Source organism: Lucilia cuprina, chromosome 4 (genome assembly GCF_022045245.1).
Source record: "Lucilia cuprina isolate Lc7/37 chromosome 4, ASM2204524v1, whole genome shotgun sequence".
Lineage (NCBI taxonomy): Eukaryota > Metazoa > Arthropoda > Insecta > Diptera > Calliphoridae > Lucilia > Lucilia cuprina.
Window position 1 is genome coordinate 64061493 of NC_060952.1, and position 21116 is coordinate 64082608.

The 21116-nt window shown below is 28.3% G+C and overlaps 1 protein-coding gene across 1 annotated transcript in view; it reads left to right on the forward strand.

Annotated features, from left to right (window-relative positions):
* Window positions 1–21116, forward strand: part of LOC124419400 — a 245153-nt gene that overhangs the window by 4746 nt on the left and 219291 nt on the right. Inside the window, exon 2 of the mRNA XM_046948633.1 lies at window positions 3061–3194. Within this exon, the coding sequence (XP_046804589.1) occupies window positions 3061–3194 (134 nt within the window). The remainder of the gene's footprint in view (window positions 1–3060; window positions 3195–21116) is intronic.

The following is a 21116-nucleotide window of genomic DNA, read 5'->3' on the forward strand; positions in this document are numbered from 1 at the left end:
GGTTGAACTCAGTGCTTTCCGTTCAAAATTTCTTTCCTTTGGAAGAAATATGAAAACCTCAAAAAAGACCTTTTTATCCTTTGATCCAGCTCGCCAAATATTGACCCCTCGCCAAATTTGAGAAAAAGAGTCAAAAACTCTAAAATTGCCGGAATAACTCAAAAATAGTCGTAAAGTCAAAAAGTCGGAAAAAGTCAAAAAATTGGAAAAAGTCGAAATGTCGAAAAAGTCGAAAATAGTCGAAAAGTCGGAAAAAGTCGAAAATAGTCGAAAAAAGTCGAAAAGTCGAAAAGTCGGAAAAAGTCGAAAAAAGTCGAAAAGTCGGAAAAAGTCGAAAATATTCGAAAAGTCGGAAAAAGTCGAAAAGTCGACCTTTAATTAAATGCAAAAAGTCGAAAAGTCGACTTTTCATAAAATGCAAAAGTCGAAAAGTCGACTTTTCATAAAATGCAAAAAGTCGAAAAGTTTTCGTTTCAACTATAGAACCCTAACTCTTACTTGTTATATATATAGAAGATAACAACTAACATTAGTAAAAAACAAAATGATGAACATTCTTATCGAGGCGACCATTATAACTGGAAAGATTTAGGGAACTGGTCTATTGCTACCACGTATTCATATGTCCACATCGGAGATGCCATTCCATTTTAAGCGCCTACAATTTCCTATTAGCCTAACATTTGCAATAACGATTGATAAAGCTCAAGGTCAGTCCATTCAAGTTTGTGGACTTAATCAAGAAAATCCATGTTTTTCACATGGACAGCATGTCATGCATGTTCGCGAGTAGGAAACTAATCAGATTTATATGTATACGCACCAAAGGGAAAAACAAAAAATATTGTGTATCCCAAAGCATTGGCATTTTTTTAAGAATAAAAGTATATATTAAATTTTAGAAAGTAAGAAATAAATAGCTCATTAATGTAAATTTTAAAATTTAAATATATTGTCATCATATGAAATTATAATAAACCTTTAAAAAAAATTGCATAATCTAATAACTAAATAATTAAATATTGTAATTATTATGTTTTTAATTTCTATTGGGGTAGCGAAGCACACCGGGTATTATCTAGTAAGAATATAGAATTTGTTTGTAATTACTTTACGTGAGAGGCACCAAAATTTAGGACTATATTTGTTAACGTTTTTTAGATATATATACATATGTTAATAAGGTTTTAGTATTTACTTCATATGGTAGGTGTCACGTCTGCTTTTGTTGAAAATTTGTGTCAAAAAAAATTTGTATTTACACAAAAGTTACTTGTACAAAGTTTGGGGACTCTCTACGTGGCACCTCGCTAATTTAAAATTTCAACATAAAAAGTAGGAATTTATTGTAAAAATTTCAAGAAAATCGGTTTAGCCGTTTATTTATTCGTCTATAACAACATAAGTACAAACACACATTCATTTATTTTTAAATATAAGAATAGAAGATATATAGCTATACCACATGTGTTTTGCTACCCTAAAAGCAATATAAATAAAATACTCACTTCAAGATTTTGAAAGTTTTAACTACAATAGTTTTTCAGATTAAGAATATATTACAAATGACAGATGCCATCCAAATTATTGCAAGTCGCCAATTTCTATCTATCCATGAAAAATTTTAATTATCTAACAGTTTTCAAAATATACGAAATTTTGTATTTAATTCATATATGTTTTGCCAAACCCTCCATTGCAAATTAATTTCATAGATTGGCGAACTTGCAATAATTTGCCCGTTATCTTCTAAATGTTCACATTAATGTCAAAGTTTATCATCTAAAATTTTAAGATTCTGCTCTAATAATTTCTTAGATATACGAATTTTTCTACTTAATTCATGTGGGGGCTTTAAGCTCGCCAGATAAAAGTCCGTCCGTTTTCCTCCAAAATGTTTAGATGAATATTAAGGTAATTTGTGCAAGATTTAAAGAATCTAGTTCTATTAGTTTCCCAGTTAAACGAAATTTTGTATTTAATTCATATAGGAGGTGCCAAGTCCCCCATTGGAAGTCCGCCTGTTATACTCTAAATGTTTAAAGTTAAAGTAAAATTTAAAGATTCTTGCTCTAATCTCAGATATACGAATTTTTCTATTTTATTCATATGGGGGCTCCTAGCCCACCAGTCCGCTCTATTTCCTTAAAAACTTTCAGATATATATTAAAGTTCTTTGTGAAAATTTTAAGAATTTAGTTGTATTAGTTTCCCAGATAAACGAATTTTTATATTTAATTAATATGGGGGGTGCCGCTCCCCTCATGGGCAGTCCACCAATTTATTACATAAAATGTTTACATAGATGTTAAAGTTTTTTGTACAAAATTTTAAGATTCTAACTGTAATAGTTTCCAAGATAAACGAATTTTTGTATTTAATTTATATGGGAGGTGGCACGCCCCCTAACTCTAGTCCGTGGCTCTGACAAAATTTGAGGACTCTAACAGTTATATTATTCCAAAATAAACGAATTTTTGTATTTAATTAATATGGAAGGCGCCTCTTCCCTCACGGGTAGTCCGTTAATTTATTACGCAAAATGTTTACATGGATGTTAAAGTTATTTGTGAAAAATTTTAAGATTCTAAGATATACGAATTTTTGTATTTAATTAATATGGGAGGTGCAGCTCCCCTCATGAATAGTCCACCAATTTATTACCCAAAATGTTTACATGGATGTTAAAGTTATTATTGCAAAAATTTAAGATTTTCTAGTCCGCCCACATTTTATCTCATATAATCATATTGACACTAAAGTGCCTCTGACAAAATTTGAGGACTCTATTTGTTATATTATCTCAAACATACGAATTTTATATTTTCTTAATGTGGGCGTGGCTCCTCGCCCACTTGAAAATTCAAAAATAAAAGTAGCTTAGCCTATTCTAGATATACAGGAATACGATGTGAAAATTTCAAGAAAATCGGTTCAGCCGTTTAGAAGTTTATAACGTTCAAACATATAAACATACAAACAAACACACATTCACTTTTATATATAGATATATTTTTACAATTATTTAGCAATTAATCTAAATTTTTATTTATTAATTAGGACGTCCTGATCAAGTTCACAATTGTACTCTTGCGAATATATCAATGACATCTTTAACAGTAACCTGCACGGATGGTTTCAATGGAGGTCTTCCTCAGCTTTTTATCTTGGAATTGGTTGATACTCAAACAAATGTAAGTATTTTGGTTCTGATTTGACAATTTATTTTTATTTACATTTTTATACCCTTTTATGTGAGAAGAAAGAAACAAATTTTTTCTCCTTTACTCACATACAAAATCTAAAGTTTCCCAGTAAAACGCAACTTACCATATTATTTTAGTTATCATAATTTCTGTTAAGTATTTGAAACAAAAAATATTGAGCCGCTATTTTTAAAAGGGTTAAGAGTCCACTTCCAAAAAAAAAGTAGTTTAGTTAGTTAATACGACTTCAACTCATAAACAATGCAATTTTTAACTGTCGTTTATTAAATTAAGACAACACTTTCTTTGATCAACAAACAAAACAAAAATCAATAAAGCATTTTGTTTATAAACGAAAATTAATTGCTATAAACTAAAACACAATTTGTTGTTACCTTGATGATCACACATTTTTTAATGCACAAAACATAAAAATGTTGTTATCAAATAAAATGTTTGATTCATTCACAAATTAAAAAAATAAAATAATTTAAATATGAATCAAACAGGTTGTTTGGTGTTATAACATAAATATATTGTTTTCTAAACAAAACACAAATTTAAAAGATGATTTAACACAGTTTTTTAAACAACAATTTAAAGGTCACTGCAATATTAAAAAAAAATGAAATTAATTCTCTTTATATTTTCCCAAAATTTTCACTTTCACTGTAAGATTGAATTTTTTTCTTTAAATATACAAATTTATTTAAAAACCTCTTAGTACGCGCGAGAGGGTGTAAACTTGTCGCTTTAAAAATGTTAACACTTTACAGTTTCAGGTAGTATAACTAACTAAATTAAACTTTTTTTTTTAATATCAAACACACACTTCTCGTAGACAAAGTTTGAAATTAATATTAATAAAACTGGGTGTACAACGAAAATAAAAACAAAAAATGTGTAGTGTTAATTTAAGTTTGTTTTAAAAATTGTTTAATTTGAGTATTGAATTGCTATCGAGGTGATTAGATATATTAAAAGTAAACAAAAAATAAAATAAAAATCGTTATAAAACCGGTAATTATTGCATAGATTTTTTTATTTATTATTTAAGCAATAAATCTTAAAGAATTGTATGAAATCATGCTATTTTGGGTGTGTTTGTTGTTAATTGGACTTGGAGGAATTTTTTACTAAATACTCTTTAAATCTATATAGAAAGGATAGATAATAGAATAATAGATAAATAGATAGATAGATAGATAGATAGATAGATAGATAGATAGATAGATAGATAGATAGATAGATAGATAGTTAGATAGATAGATAGATAGATAGATAGATAGATAGATAGATAGATAGATAGATAGATAGATAGATAGATAGATAGATATATAGATAGATAGGTAGGTAGGTATATAGATAGATAGATAGATAGATAGATAGATAGATAGATAGATAGATAGATAGATAGATAGATAGTTAGATAGATAGATAGATAGATAGATAGATAGATAGATAGATAGATAGATAGATAGATAGATAGATAGATAGATAGATAGATAGATAGATAGATAGATAGGTATATAGATAGGTAGATAGATAGATAGATAGATAGATAGATAGATAGATAGATAGATAGATAGATAGCTAGATAGCTAGATAGCTAGATAGCTAGATAGCTAGATAGATAGATAGATAGATAGATAGATAGATAGATAGATAGATAGATAGATAGATAGCTAGATAGATAGATAGATAGATAGATAGATAGATAGATAGATAGATAGATAGATAGATAGATAGATAGATAGATAGATAGATAGATAGATAGATAGATATATATATATATTAATCAACAAAAACCGATTGGAATTTAGTTAAAAATGTAGAACCTTACTATTTTTATACCCTTCACCTTTATGAGAAAGGTATACATAAGTTTGTCATTCCATTTGAATTTCTATAATATAATTTTCCGACCCTACAAAGTATATATATTCTGGATCCTTTTAGATAGCGGAGTCGCTTAAGCCATGTCCGTCTGTCTGTCTGTTTGTTGAAATCAGTTTTTAGAGCACCACAGATGTCGGCGAGATCCGAATCTTCAATAATTCTGTTAAACATGCTTTCGGGAAGATCGCTATTTAAAATCAGCAAAATCGGTCGGTAAATAACGGAGATATGAGCAAAAATCCAAGACAACCTCTGTAAATTTCATCAAAAACTGTGATTTTTTATTCATGCAAAAAACAAAAACAAAATACATAATCATACGGTAAATTTTGTTATTGTACTCTGTTTATAAAAACAAGGCAGAACAAGAGCAAGAGTAGCAGAGCAGCGCTAGTGTGTTGTTATTGGCTAGAAACATGAAATTAAGTATGTGGAACCTGGCTATTGAACCTAGGAACATAAAATTAAGTATGTAGATTCGGAATTAGGTGAGAACACATAAAATGGAACTTTTTCGTTTTTCAAAAAGTACTTTTTTGAGTTTTCTATAATTATGAACTTAGAAACAGCAAATTAAGTATGTAGAGTCCAGATTAGACTAGAACACGTCTAGTACTTTTCGTTCTACAAAAGGTTCTTTTAGAAATTTCTATAATATTGAATATAGAAACATGCAATTAAGTATGTTTAGCGCGAAGTAAGTGATTTGAAAGAAGAGTTTTTGATACCGACTTTTTTAACACACCATGGTGAAGTGTATATAAGATTCGGTACAACCGAATATAGAACTCTTACTTGTTTAATGTGACTTACGCCCTTTTTGGGTAATAAATTGGCGCACTACCCATAAAGAGAGCGGCATCTCCCATATTTATTAAATCAAAAACTTTGTTTATATTGAGATAATATATCAGTTAGAGTCCTCAAATTTTGTCGGAGTCACTTTAGTGCCAATATGATTATTTAGGATAAAAAATGGGCGGTCTAGCGTTAGGGGGCGTGGCACCTCCCATATAAAATAAATACAAAAATTCGTTTATATTGGAAACTAGTACAGTTAGAATCTTATAAAACTTATACAACTAAATTCTTAAAATTTTGAACTTAAATATTCAGAGCAAACTTTCATCTGAGGGGGTTTGCAGCGCCCATATGAATAAAATAGAAAAATTCGTATATCTGAGAAACTGTTAGAGATAGAATCATTAAATTTCACTTGAAGAATTTTAACATTCATCTGAACATTTAGAGTATAACGAGCGAACTTTTAATGGGGACTATGAATAAAAGTTATTGTCAATGTGATTATTTTGTATAAAAAGTGAGCGGACTAGCGTTAGGGGCGTGACACCTCCCATATAATTTATAAACAAAAATTCGTTTATTTTGGAAACTCTTACAGTTGGAATATTAAAATTTTGAACGAATAATTTTAACATCCATGTAAACATTTTGGGTATTAAATTGGCGGACTACTATATGGGCCTGGAGCCCCCATTTAAATAAAAAAGAAAAATTCGTATATCTGAGAATCTATTAGAGCTAGAATCTTCAGATTCTATATGAATAACTTCATGAGAACATTTAGAAAATAACGGGCGGCCACATATATAATTTAAATAAAAAATTTCTTATATCTTGAAAACTGTTAGATAATTCCAATTTTTCATAGATAGATAGAAATTGGCGAACCTGCAATAATTTTCTTGGCATCTCTTATATGTAACATATTGTTAATCTGGAAAACTATTGTGGTTAGAATTTTCAAAATTGTATATCCCAAGGCATAAGAATATGAATTATTTTTTAAGAATAAAAGTTTATATTAAATTTTAGTAAGTAAGAAATAAAAAGATCATTAATCAATTATTTTAGAATTTAAATGAAATATATTATCATTAAATGAAATTATAATAAACCTTTAAGAAAAAATTTATAATTTAGTAACTAAATAAATAATTTTTTTGGTTATTATTTACTTATTTTGGTTGGGTAGCGAAGCGCACCGGGTATTAACTAGTGGTCAATAAATCTTGGAATTGTATGAGATTTAAATCTTGGATTTTTTTATTTAAGACATGAGAAAACATATTTCTACAAATATTTGATCAACTAGAAAATTATTAATATAAAAGTAGCTGGTGGAGGGTATTTAAAATTCGGCTCAGCCGAATATAGCACTCTAATATTTTTAATATTTTTGAAGTTGTTGTTTTGTTCAACAATAGTGTCGGACAAAACTAAAGCACGAATAGTTACTAATTAGAAAAAAGCTTAGTAAAATTTAAAAAAATGGTTACTTTGTATTTAAAGTTATTAGTTTAGAAATAATATAGTCTAGAAATTATAAAAAAGTGAAGAATAATGTTGTTTAAAACTTAAATACATTATTTTTGGATAAATTACATAAATTAACCAAAAATTGCATAAATTAACTAAAAACTGCAGCGAAATACCCGAAATTGGGTATTTTGGACTACCAAATATGTCCCTAGGTGCTGTTGCCAAAACAACAGAGCCATCTCAGTAGTGTGGTTGCGCGGGCTTAAAGAGGTTAAGGAACGCACTGGAATGGGTCATTAGATGATATTAACGCGCAACGCTGATCTAAACTAATAATTTCAATTAAAAAATAACACGTTTCATAATTTTATTGATCTTTTTCTAACAATATTTCATGCTTTAGTTTTGTCCGCCATTGTATATTAAGTAAAGTATTAAAACATCTTTAACTATTTTGGTTTTTAAATCTAAACCAGAGTTGCGCGTTCATATTCTTCTAATTACAAAGATTATCCGCAATTCACACGTGCACAACCCTATCGTAAATAAAACTCTAGCAAGAGCATAAAAATTACATAAATTGTCTTTAGTTGCTTGACAGCATTAAACAAAGTGCGCCGATGTCGCTTTGTTTCAGAAATTGCAAACAAAATTTATAAAAACAACAACATCGTTTGCAAACTAACTTGCAAAAAACTTGCATAATAATAATAAGAATGAATGTATAGTCGGGCGTATATAATACCCTACACCTGTCAGTATGTATGTTAAAAATGGGGATTATTTAAAAAAATAAAGCATTTGGTTTGTTTTTTTTAACTTTATTTCGGAGTATTTTTACTTTTATTTTGGCAAAAAAAGATTTTTTTTACAAAAGGGTTCAAAGGGGAGTAGGGCAAAATATGGCCCTATCCTTAAAAATGTTGGTATGAGGAGTTAAGCCTTCTTCAATAATATTTATGTAGAATTTAAAAGTGTTAATAGTGTTTGTAAGTGAATTTTAAACTTTAAGTCATTTTCTGAAGGGGAGTTTGCATGGGGGATAGGATCAAATGAAGCCCGATCATTACAAAAATCGGTAGTGTCATTTAAAGTTCTATAAAACTAAGTTTTGTCGACTTTTGTTAACATAATAGATCATTTAAATTAATTATAAGCCAAAAGGCCCTATTTGGGGGGTACGGTTGTATGGGGGCTAGTGGAAATAATGGACCGATTTTAACCATTTTCAATAGGCTTCGTCCCTGGGCCAAAAGAAGCGTGTGTGCCAAATTGCATCTAATTATCTTCAAAATTGCCTGTACCTTTCGCACAAGGTTTACATGGACAGCCAGCCGGCCAGACGGACGGACGGACATAGCTTAATCGACTCAGAAAATGATTCTAAGCAGATTAGTATACTTTAAGGTGGGTATTGGACGAATATTTTTCTATGTTACAAACATCAGCACAAACCCAATATACCCTCCCCACTAAAGTGGTGTAGGGTATAAAAACTAAAGAACATAAAGTGAGCTCCGCCTCACCAATCGAAACTAAATTAAAAATTCAGATTATAAAAATGCATATGCAAAAAGAGTATAAATAAAATGTTAATATTTTTTAAGATTATATGTGGCATCACTGGATTACAGTGTTGTTTACTCTTTATGTTTTGTTTATTGCTTTGTTGGTTTGACCTGGTCCACACTAAGAATTTTTGTTGAAAAAATTTTTCTTAATTCTCTTTTGAAATTTCCTTAATGTCCAGACCAAAGAATAAATAAGAAGTGAAACGCTGTCAAAAAGTACCTAAGTCTACTGTCAGTCGGTACCTAACTCTAAGAATGTATTAGTAGAACTCTCAAGCCAACATAGTTGCAAAATATCGGATTTACAATTTTTGAAAAAAATTATTACATTTGAATTTATAGTTTAAGAGATTTCTTTAAATATTTTGCAACATAATTTATCTATAAACATTATATATGAACGTATCTTTGCTTTTTAATCTGCAATATTGAAATAATAATTAAGTTAGTTGAAATATTTTTTTCTTCTACATACGAAAATTTACAACATTGTTCTTTTTTTCTTTTTAATTTCAACAAAAAAAAATTAAATGTCAAATAAATAAAAAAATATTTTTTTCGTTTGTAAAAAATTAAATCTTTTCGGGCTATTAAATACATATATATATAAAATGGGCAAAAAAAAATAATAAAATATAACGTTAAGTGATAAAAAATATTTTTAAGTTCTATAAGCCAAGAATTTTCGCGACTAAGTTTTAAAGTTTGGAGAGAGAGTAAGTTTCTTACATATGTGTTGGAGTTACACAGAACTCGTCTGTGAGAAGAGCGTAACGTTGGTGTTGTAAAAAAATGACAGCGTTTCACTTCTTAGTGTTCAGTGGTCCAGACATTGAAACATTTGTTTCAGACACTACATTGCATTGATTTGTTGTTGTACGAACGCGAAGAATAACAACAGAAAACAAGTAGGAAAGTATAGTCGGGCATTGTCGACTATATAATACCCTATTTTTAAAATTTTTATTATACCCTACAACACTTTAGTGGGGAGGGTATATTGGGTTTGTGCTGATGTTTGTAACGTACAAAAATATACCCACCTTAAAGTATACCAATCGGCTTAGAATCATTTTCTGAGTCGATTAAGCTATGTCCGTCCGTCTGGATGGCTTGCAGTCCATGTAAACCTTGTGCGCAAGGTACAGGCCGCAATTTTCAAGATAATTGGATGAAATTTGGCACACACGCTTCTTTTGGAACAAAGACGAAGCCTATTGAAAATGGTTAAAATCGGTCCATTATTTCGACTAGCCCCCATACAACCGTAGCCCCCAAATAGGGCCTTTTGGCTTATAATTAATTTAAATGATCTATTATGTTAACAAAAGTCGACAAAACTTAGTTTTATAGAACTTTAAATGACACTACCGATTTTTGAAATGATCGGGCTTCATTTTACCCTATCCCCCATACAAACTTCCCTTCAGAAAATGACTTAAAGGTCAAAATTCACTTACAAACACTAATAACACTTTTAAATTCTACATAAATAATATTGAAGAAGACTTAACTCCCCCTATCAACATTTTTAAGGATAGGGCCATATTTTGCCCTACTCCCCTTTGCCAAAAAAAAGTAAAAATATTCCGAAATAAAGTCAAAAAACAAACCAAATGCTTTATTTTTTTTAAATAATCAACATTTTTAACATATTTACTGACTGGTATAGAGTATCATATGGTCGGCTACGTCCGACTATACATTCATACTTGTTTTTTATAAAGAAACTTTTATGTTGAATATTACCATAATTCCAAAATATTTAAGCGATTTATTGATAAAAAACTAAAATTTGTAAATGAGGCTTTATATAGGTCAAATAATAATTTAATCAAAATAATTTAATCAAATTATCTTGAAAATTGCGGCCTGTACATGGACAGCCAGCCAGCCGGATGGACGGACATGTCTTATTCGACTCAAAATATGATTCTGAATTGATCGGTATACTTTAAGGTGGGTATTGGACCAATATTTTTGTATGTTACAAACATCAGCACAAACGTATAATACCCTCCCCACTATAGTGGTGAGTGGTGGGTATAACAAGTTTCCGAGTACGGGAAACTCCGTACCGCGAAAGAATTGAATGATGTTCTTTTCTCTCTCACTCAAAATCAAAAATTCCCAAAAAAGGTTCATAGTGTGAACCCATAAAGAAATAAACACAGATGGCGACATGGATCTCTTAAAAAAAGTTCTCTTAAGCTTAGTGACGTCAACAGTACCTAGAACTGATTGTATGATATGAAAATTGTATGTAATTGATAATAGAAAAGTAAATAATTATGTTTGAAACATATTTATGTGTAATATATATAAAAACAAGTATGAATGTATAGTCGGGTGTAGCCGACCACATGATACCCTACACCAGTCAGTATGTATGTTAAAAATGGGGATTATTTAAAAAAATAAAGCATTTGGTTTGTTTTTTTATCTTTTTTCGGAATATTTTTACTTTTTTTTTGGCAAAAAAAGAGATTTTTTTAAGAGCGCTTAAAGGGGAGTAGGGCAAAATATGGCCCTATCCTTAAAAATGTTGGTAGGGGGAGTTAAGTCTTCTTCAATATTATTTATGTACAGCCTTATTCATAATAAAAAGTTGGCAGCAGTTTATACATCACAAACAACGTGCTGCTTGCTAGAATGTTGATTAGGCTTAGAAGATTGTTAGCATGAAGTTTATTCATAATAAATTTTAAAATGTCAACTAAGTAGTTATATTACAACTCTGAAATTTTGCGATGCCATACTGAACTTAAAGAAATGGCAACATTATGTAAAAACAATCAACTCTGATTTTGACATTTACATTTGTGTTTCCCCCCCATATTACAAAAATATATTTAAAATAATTAAAAAAAAATTGTTTTTAAATGAAATAAAATGGACAAACAAACTACTAAAAGTGAATTGGGAACAAGAAGAAAAGGTTGGTTTAAATTATACCAGCACACATTAGTTTTTACACTGTGTATTTTTAGGATTTACTATCTAACCTTGTATTGGACAAGTTGGAAGTTATTGAAAATGCAAGGATCGATACTAACACCAATAAAATAAAAAGAGAGGCTTAGAATACTGTACACAATTTATTTAATAAAGTTTCAAAAAACAAAAGATCTATTGAGCAGATTCAGAACCAGTGGAGGAAAACAAAGTCCCTAGCAAAGACAAAAAAAATCTGCCTATCTCCGGCAAACAAAGAAGACAGGTGGTGGTCCAGCTCCTGAGCCTCTAAATAGCGTCGAGGAAGAGCTAATTTGTCGATTACCTAAAAATTTTGAAATCGACAAAAACATATATGATAGCAATTCAATAAATGTTGAAATACCCTTGAAAATTGATGAAATCAAATCTAATCCACAAGTGGAAATCAATTTCAGTAACGAAATTTTGGATTGCGAAGAAATTAATTTGGAAAATATAAAGCCAAAAAAAATACAAAAAGCGAAAAGTTCGATGAGAATTCCAAAAGAATAAAATTACTTGATGTCAGTATAAAACAAAAAGAATTGGAAATGAAATTTATTGAAGAAAACCATTTTATGCAAAAAATAAAAATTAAATAATAAACTTACAATTAATTAAGGAACATGGACTGAAGATGGAAAAGTTGAAACTAGAAATTGAAAAGTTAAAGAAATTTCAATATCGAAGTATTTCAGACGATTTTTAAAAGTTCAACCACTTATTAAAAGATGCCAAATTTTATTAGATGCCAGTCACTACATTTTATTTATTTATTTATTTATTTATTTTTTTTTTTTGATTAAAGCACATGCCAAAAAAAATGTTTAATCCAAAGATCAAAGTATATTTTTCCAAAGGATTGATGGAGAAAACTAACTTCATATGATGTAAATATTGTAAAAAGTCCGAGTCAAGATTAAGAGCCGCTTAATCAATCCTTTGGAAAGGTATACTTTGGTTTCTGGGATAAAGATTTTTTAAGATTTTATTGATCTTTGTAATTTTTTTATAATGAAAATTCGAATTAACGAGTAGTGTTCCGCGTTTCGATTATTTAACATGGATTTAAATTATTTTTTATTAATCGTAAACAAATATTTCGTTTTAGAAAATATTATTTTCCACAAAGTACAAATTTATGAATTGTTGAATTAGTTTTAATTATTTGTTTTTAATAAAATTAAATTAATAAAATAAATTATTTTTGTATATCCATATTATTATAAAATTAAATACAACCAAGGAAGAATTTGTTCTAAAAAAGGAAGTTGTGTAACGGCTGCAGTTTTAGAACAGTTCTAAAGAAGGTTCATAACATCTCTAAAGCTTCCCTAGCACTAGTTCTGGGTGGGAAAATTCGAAACAAAATCAAAGATTTAAGAACTGTTCCTAATATAGGTTATCGAATCTATAACCCTTATTTAGAATCAGTTCCAAATGTGATAATTTCAAATAAAAATCATTTATATTTTCTTTGTACATGTAATTTTAAAAATGCTGCTGAATATAAAGGGCTCTTGAAATGTTTTCATTTTCAACATCATTCTGATAAGTTTGATGATTTTCTTTTTTAGTATAAAAAGGTTCTTCAGTATCATCTATAAAATAAACATTTGAAAAAGTTTTTTATGTGTTTTGTAAACATATCAATAAAAATCTTACAAAAGTCTTGTTCTTTGTACATAATCGACAAATTATGTAGGACTGCAAGGGCAACGATAAGAATTTTGCAATTTTTTCTAGACATTCGCATTTTTTTCTAAAAGTATACGAAATCTGCTTTTCCACACTCCAAAAAGTCGTTCAACTACGTTTCTGGTTTTGATATGGACTTTATTAAACATGTCTTCTTTGGAGTCTTTCGGATTTTGTATAGGTGTAAACAAATAATTTGTGCATTTATATCCAATCATCTTGAACCGTATTGCGGCCCCAACATCTTATTGCTGCCAAAACTTGTATATGAGGTGGAATAGACCCACCTCTCCCTTTGCCATTGTTTTTTAGTTCACTTTCAACTAATTTTATCACTTTTTTGCATTTTCTTTAGAAAATCGATATTTTATACGAAATTCATCGTTGCTATACACTACAAATGGATCATTTCTTTTTTTATAAACTTTTGTAGCCCGATAACGTTTTTGTAAAAATTTTAAGGTGTCCAAATTATCAATTGTATCCATTTTCATCAATAAGCAAAAATTTTAATTTTTAATTTATTTTTTTGACACAAAAAAGTTCTATAAAACTAAGTTTTGTCGACTTTTGTTAACATAATAGATCATTTAAATTAATTATAAGCCAAAAGGCCCTATTTGGGGGGTACGGTTGTATGGGGGCTAGTCGAAATAATGGACCGATTTTAACCATTTTCAATAGGCTTCGTCTTTGGGGAGAAGCGTGTGTGCCAAATTTTATCCAAAAATTTTGTCGGAGGCACTTTAGTGTCAATAGGTTGATATTGGTTAAAAAGTGGGCGGACTAGCGTTAATTAAATTAAGTTCAAAAATTCGTTTATCTTGGAAACTATTACAGTTAGAATCTTAAATTTTTGCACGAATAACTTCAACATCCATGTAAACATTTTGGATAATAAATTGGTGGACTACCCATGAGGGGAGCGGACCCTCCCATGTTAAGCAAATACAAAAATTCGTTTATCTTGAGATAATGTAACAGTTAGAGTCCCAAAATTTTGTCAGAGTCATTTTAGTGTCAATATGATTATTTTAGGATAAAATGTGGGAGGACTAGCGTTAGGGGGTGTGGTACCTCCCATATTAATTAAATACAAAAATTCGTTTATCTTGAGATAATGTAACAGTTAGATTCCTAAAATTTTGTCTTAGTCACTTTAGTGTTAATATGATTATTTAGGATAAAATGTGGGAGGACTGGCGTTAGGGGGCATGGCACCTTCCATATAAATTAAATACAAAAATTCGTTTATATTGGAAACTATTACAGTTAGAATATTATACAATTTATACCACTAAATTCTTAAAATTTTGCACGAAGAACTTTAATATTCAGAGCAAACTTTCATCTGACGGGGTTTGCAGCGCCCATATGAATAAAATAGAAAATTTCGTATATCTGAGAAACTGTTAGAGATAGAATCATTAAATTTCACTTGAAGAATTTTAACATTCATCTGAACATTTAGAGTATAACGAGCGAACTTTTAATGGGGACTATGAATAAAATACAAAATATTGTTTATCTAGGAAAATGTTTACTTTATATTACATTAATATTCATCTAAACATTTTGAGGACGGACTTTAATCTAGGGAGCTTGAAGCCCCGCATAAATTAAATAGAAAAAATAGTTATCTAGGAAACTATTTAAGCTAGAATCCTCAAACTTTAAATGACTTTGACATTCATGTGAACATTTAGAAAATAACGGGCGGAATTTCAGTGGGGGGCTTGGCATTACATATATGAATTAAATAAAAAATTTCGTATATCTTGAAAACTGTTAGATAATTAAAATTTTTCATAGATAAATAGAAATTGGCGAACGTGCAATAATTTGCTTGGCATCTCACATATGTAACATATTGTTATTCTGGCATACTAATGTGGTTGGAATTTTCAAAATCTTTAAGTAGGTTTTTTATTTATACTAGAGAGTAAAAAAAAATATTGTATATCCAAAGGCATTAGAATTATTCTTTAAGACTAAAGGTATTTATTAAATTTTAGGAAGTAAGAAGTAAATATATTATTAATGTTTTATTTTAGAATTTAAATGAAATTTATTGTCATCAAGATAAATTATAATAAACCTTTAAGAAAAATTTTATAATTTAGTAACTAATAAAATAATTTTTTTGATTATTATGTATTTAATTTCGGTATGGGTAGCTTAGATCACCGGGTATTAGCTAGTGTGTAATAAAATGAAATGTATTTTACTTTTTATGTTATTAGGAATATTTAACTTTATTAATTATTATTACACACCTTATATTTTTGAATTTCAGGTAAAATTTGGGATTTTTGTTTTTGGGAATTTTTTATAACTTTAAACCGCTATAACTTTGGCGGCTTTTGCTAAAAATTATTCACAAGAAGATAATTGTACTGTTATGATGTCAGAGAATGTTCACACAAAATATCTTTGATGTGCTATTAAAAGAATTTCATAATTTTTTTGAATCGTAAAATCGAAATTAAAAAGAGAATTTCCCATATATTTTTAAATCTATAGTTATATTATGGGAAAATATAATAGCTACTAATCTATTTATTACAGAAATCATTTGGTAATTAAGCATCATACTAACCCATTTCGAATTGTAAATTGTTTTCAAAGTCTTCGGTTTTGAAATGCTCCATGCAGATTTTAGACGTTTTAACGTTAATTTTTTTACTGCGACAACAAAAACTTATCCATTGCTTTAATAAGCTAGGATCTGAAGGAAAGTTTAAAAAATTATTGCACATGATTTTGATTTTTTATTATTATTATTATTGTAATTTTTGATTGCACACCACATTTTAATTTTTAATTTACTTATTATTTTTTCACTATTTGTTTTCAAATTTCATGTAAAAAGTAAGTATTTTACATTTAAAACATAGCAAAACAAGCACTGTTGACGTCACGAAAAAAGAGTAAAAGAGTACATTAAAATAACGGAATTGTCGGTGTCGCAATCTTGTTTATTTCATTCATGGTGTGGACCGGCAGTTTGTTTTTTAGTTTAAGTATACGTACGTGTGACCTTTGCTTCTATGTGTTAGTAACAACTTTAAATGCTTATAGCTCCAAAAATTTTAAACCAAAAAACTTTTGGCCAAATATTCTTTAAACATTTTATATTAAAAAAATTTTCTTTGTGAAGAAATAAGCATTTTTCTCTTCTTGAATATGTTTATTTGTTAAATTTACCATATTACTTCCTTTAAGATTTGATCATAAGAAGCGTAATTAGGAAATATTTTTTCTATGTGTTTTTTAGTATTTTTTCACCACTATAACAACAGTTTCTCTTTCTGCGCTTTTCTGATCTAAACAATAATGCATTGAACACATTGACGACAGCAGGCTACAGGACTACACGAACACATTTGCTTCAGTTGAACAGCTACAAAATAATCAGCTGATTCTAAAGTTCGACATTTTGATAAATATTTCGTCTACATCCATTTTATCTTGAAATACAAAACTAGCATTATTAAAAACATTAATATAATATGAACAGTGTTGCCAAGTTAGTGCTTTTAGCACTATTTGCGGTGCTTTTTGGTGTGCCAAACGCAGAAAATTTTGCTCATGGTGCCTTTCTTCAAAAAGGCACTAAAGTGGTGCTTTCTAATTTTATGACAGTGCATTTAGTGCTTTTTATACCCAACATATACCCAAGATGAGTGGGGTATATTGATTTTGTCACTCCGTTTGTAACACATTGGTCGTATATATTTTGGGTCCTTATTAAATTCTAAGGCGATCTAACCATGTCCATCCGTCTGTTCATCTGTCCGTCCGTCTGTCTGTTGAAAGCACGATAGGGTTAGAACGTAAAGAGCAAACGAGTTAAATTTTTCCACAAATTTTTATATGCATCAAAATTTCTCTACCAAATGACATTAATACTCATTACCGACTTAAAAATATTCGACATAAATATGTTTTATATAAGCCAAAATCTCTCTAGTAAATTTAACGGCAATCGGTCCATAATTGACCCTACCCCCACATATGGTCACCTTCAAAAATTGATTTTAACGCTCATTACTGACTTAAAAATACGTGTTTAGCGGAGAAATTCGAAATAAACTACTTTTATACAAATGTAATCTTCCTACCGAATTTAATTCGGATTTATCGGTAACGTACCCTACCCCCTATTAAGGTCCCTTAAAAATATGAGTACAGCGATGAAAATTGACAAAAAATAAGTTTTATATAATTTTTTTACACAATTGAATCTATCCCTCATATATAAAGCCTCCATGATTACTTCATTATTTTTTATTATAATTCTTTATGCCGAATTTTATGACGATTGGTCTATAACTGACCAACAAAACAAAATCTATGTACAAAAGCAAATATTCTTCAAAAACAAAATATTCAAAATACTTTAAAATAAGTTATGTTATTCACTATCAGTGAAATTAACAATTTTTCCAGAACTCAAAAAACTTAAAAATAATATATATAGATTTTGCAAAAAAAAATATATATTTCATAAGTTTTGTAAAATTTTACAATTTGGGTGTGGGTAGATCGGTTGGCCAGTTGGTAGTGTGCCTGTCAGTTTGAATGTTTAATGACATTTTACTATTTTTAAAATTCTCATCTTATTTATCTAATATTCGTCAAACATTAGTTTTAGTTCTTACGTTACTAAAAATCTAACTCACACCGGTGAAAGACTTTAGTATGACGCATGTTTTGTTTTGCAGCCCAATGTTCTAAAAAACGAATTTTGGAGTCTTGTAGGAAATGAGCGAAATAATGTGCAATTTTTATTAAAATAAACAATATTTGACTGAAGAAACGTTAGTGCTTTTTTACCCATTTTCAGTTAGAAAATTACGCTTTTTTACCCCTTTTTAATTTTTTTGCGCGCGTTTTGCTTGACCAATGTTGGCAACACTGTTCAACACACTGGTGAAAGTCCGACTCTCTCACAATACGTCAAAACCTTTTCGCGAAAATATGATAATTTACCTTCTTACACACACAACACATTTTTTGTTTGTTTTTTTTTTTGCTCATTTTTACTCTATTAAAAAGCGCGAAATTATCTTATTTTTTTGTAAACGAAAAATATTTATTTTTAATTTTTTGACAATTAATTTTTGAGGATTTTTTATAAAACTAGAAAAAAACGAAGTTGTAAATTTTGGTATTGAAAATGGGTAATAAATATAAAATAATCATGATGTTTTGCAAACATCAGAATAAACAAATTTAAAAATCTATTAATTAAATGTTTACTGATCAAATCTGCAGTAAAAAGATTTAAAAATCTGTGAAAGAATAAATTTAAATGTTTTATATTTTTCCCAAAATTTTTAAGTACGTTTTTATGCAACTATGTAGATTTGGAATCAGTGATGAAAGTAGTTGGAGTTACAATACTTATACAAAAACTATACCAATACATTATTAGAGTTAGGTACCGAATGACAACTCCTTTATGTACCAACTGACAACAAAAACTACAAATGGGGTAGTAGCTTAAAGATATAAGAGCAAAATCAAATATTTTTAAGAATTGATGAAACTGAAATAAAATGCCTCGTATTTGCGTTAATCTTTTAAAATAAGTAAATGTTTTGTCACATTTTTGAAAATGTGACATTTTTGAATGTGAAATTCATAGCTACTTAAAAATACAGTTGTAATACTGAGTAAATTAATTCCCATTATAATGAACATCTCCTGGTCAAATGCACATTAAAAAAATTTTTAAATTTTTATGAAAATTTTAACATTTTTTCCAAAATATAATTTTCTTTTTCTTTGTATTTTTAACAAAAGACATCACTTCTTTATTTTGTGAATTTGTGCAGTAAATTATATTGATGGATTAAATAGATATTGCGAAAGAAAAATAAAATTTCTTATTTTAAAACGGTCCTGGCAGCGTTTATCTGAAAAAAATATTTTGCTTTCAGACAACTATAGCGCCATATGATTTGCGGAAATATTAGAGCCAAATAAAAGCTTCATTTTTGTATTATGCAAATTCCGGTGCGCATTAAAATATTTTAAGCATATACAATTTCGATTTTAAGTTTGGGAAAGAAATTGCAAAAAAATAAATAAAATATAAGTAATTAATTTTTTGGAAAATATTTTTTAACGATTTTTGAAATTTTATTATTTTAAACCGCTACAACTTTTGCGCGCATTACTTTCATATTTATTATGTAAAATTATTATCCAATCCATCCACTAAATAAAATAAAAATGTTTGATTTTGCTCAAATTTTAATTTGTATTGCTGCCAAATAATTAAGGTAGCAATAGAATAGAAAAATTTAAAAAAAACTTCGACAACAAAAAATAAACTAACAAATAAACATATCCCAACAGAAAAAAGTTCAGTATAGGGGTCTTACTAAAGGCATTATTCTATAGACACATGTACATCCAGCTTCATTGCAAAATCGTTTCAATTTTACATACTTACTTAAAAAGTACTGTAGATGGTCTTTCGTTGAATTCTTTTTAGAAGATTTCCAGTCAAAGGATTTGTAAAATGTCCTTATAAGAAATTACATTAATAATCATATTGACTTATTCATTAGAACTTATAAAAATTGTATAAAGAAAATTTTCATACAAAATTTGATACATAAACATTAGATAAATGTACATAAATCCTTTTAGTAATGGAAATGGAGTCCTTCTAGAACCTCTTGCGAAAAGGCAATGAAGAATTAATATCGCATACTCATAATATGTAAATATGTTTTTAGAAGACCTTTTTTCTGATTTTTTTCATATTTTAATAAAAATAATATTTTTATTATGATTTTTTTATGATTGTTTTTCGTATTTTAATAAAAGTTTTATTTTTAATGTTAAAAAATTTAGGTAACATTGGTACCTAGAACTGCTACCTAAATAAAGTAGCAATTCTAATAAATTTTTGATTGTTTAATAATATAACATCATTTATTGCTACTTCAAGAAAATATTTGCTGCTACTATTTGAAGTATTTAACTGCTACATTTAAACATTTAAATACCAATGACTGTACAACTGCTATAAATTTTTTTATATTTTTGGTACATCTATAACTACTGCTAACAAAATCTGAAGGTAGGACCCCCTAAAGCAAGGATGTCCAAGCCCTATGCGCTTGGTACTCATTTAGGCAGTGTGTTTTCTATACAATTTGGAGTGCTCCAAGCATATATATTATATTATATTATATATTATATTATATTATATTATATATATATATATATATATATATATATTATTGTTTCATTGCGATATATATATATATATATATATATATTATATATTATATATAATTATATATATATATATATTATATATATATATATATATATATATTATATTATATTATATATATATTTATATATATATAATATATATTTATATATATATATATATATATAATATATATATATATATATTATATATATATATATATATATATATATATATTGTTTC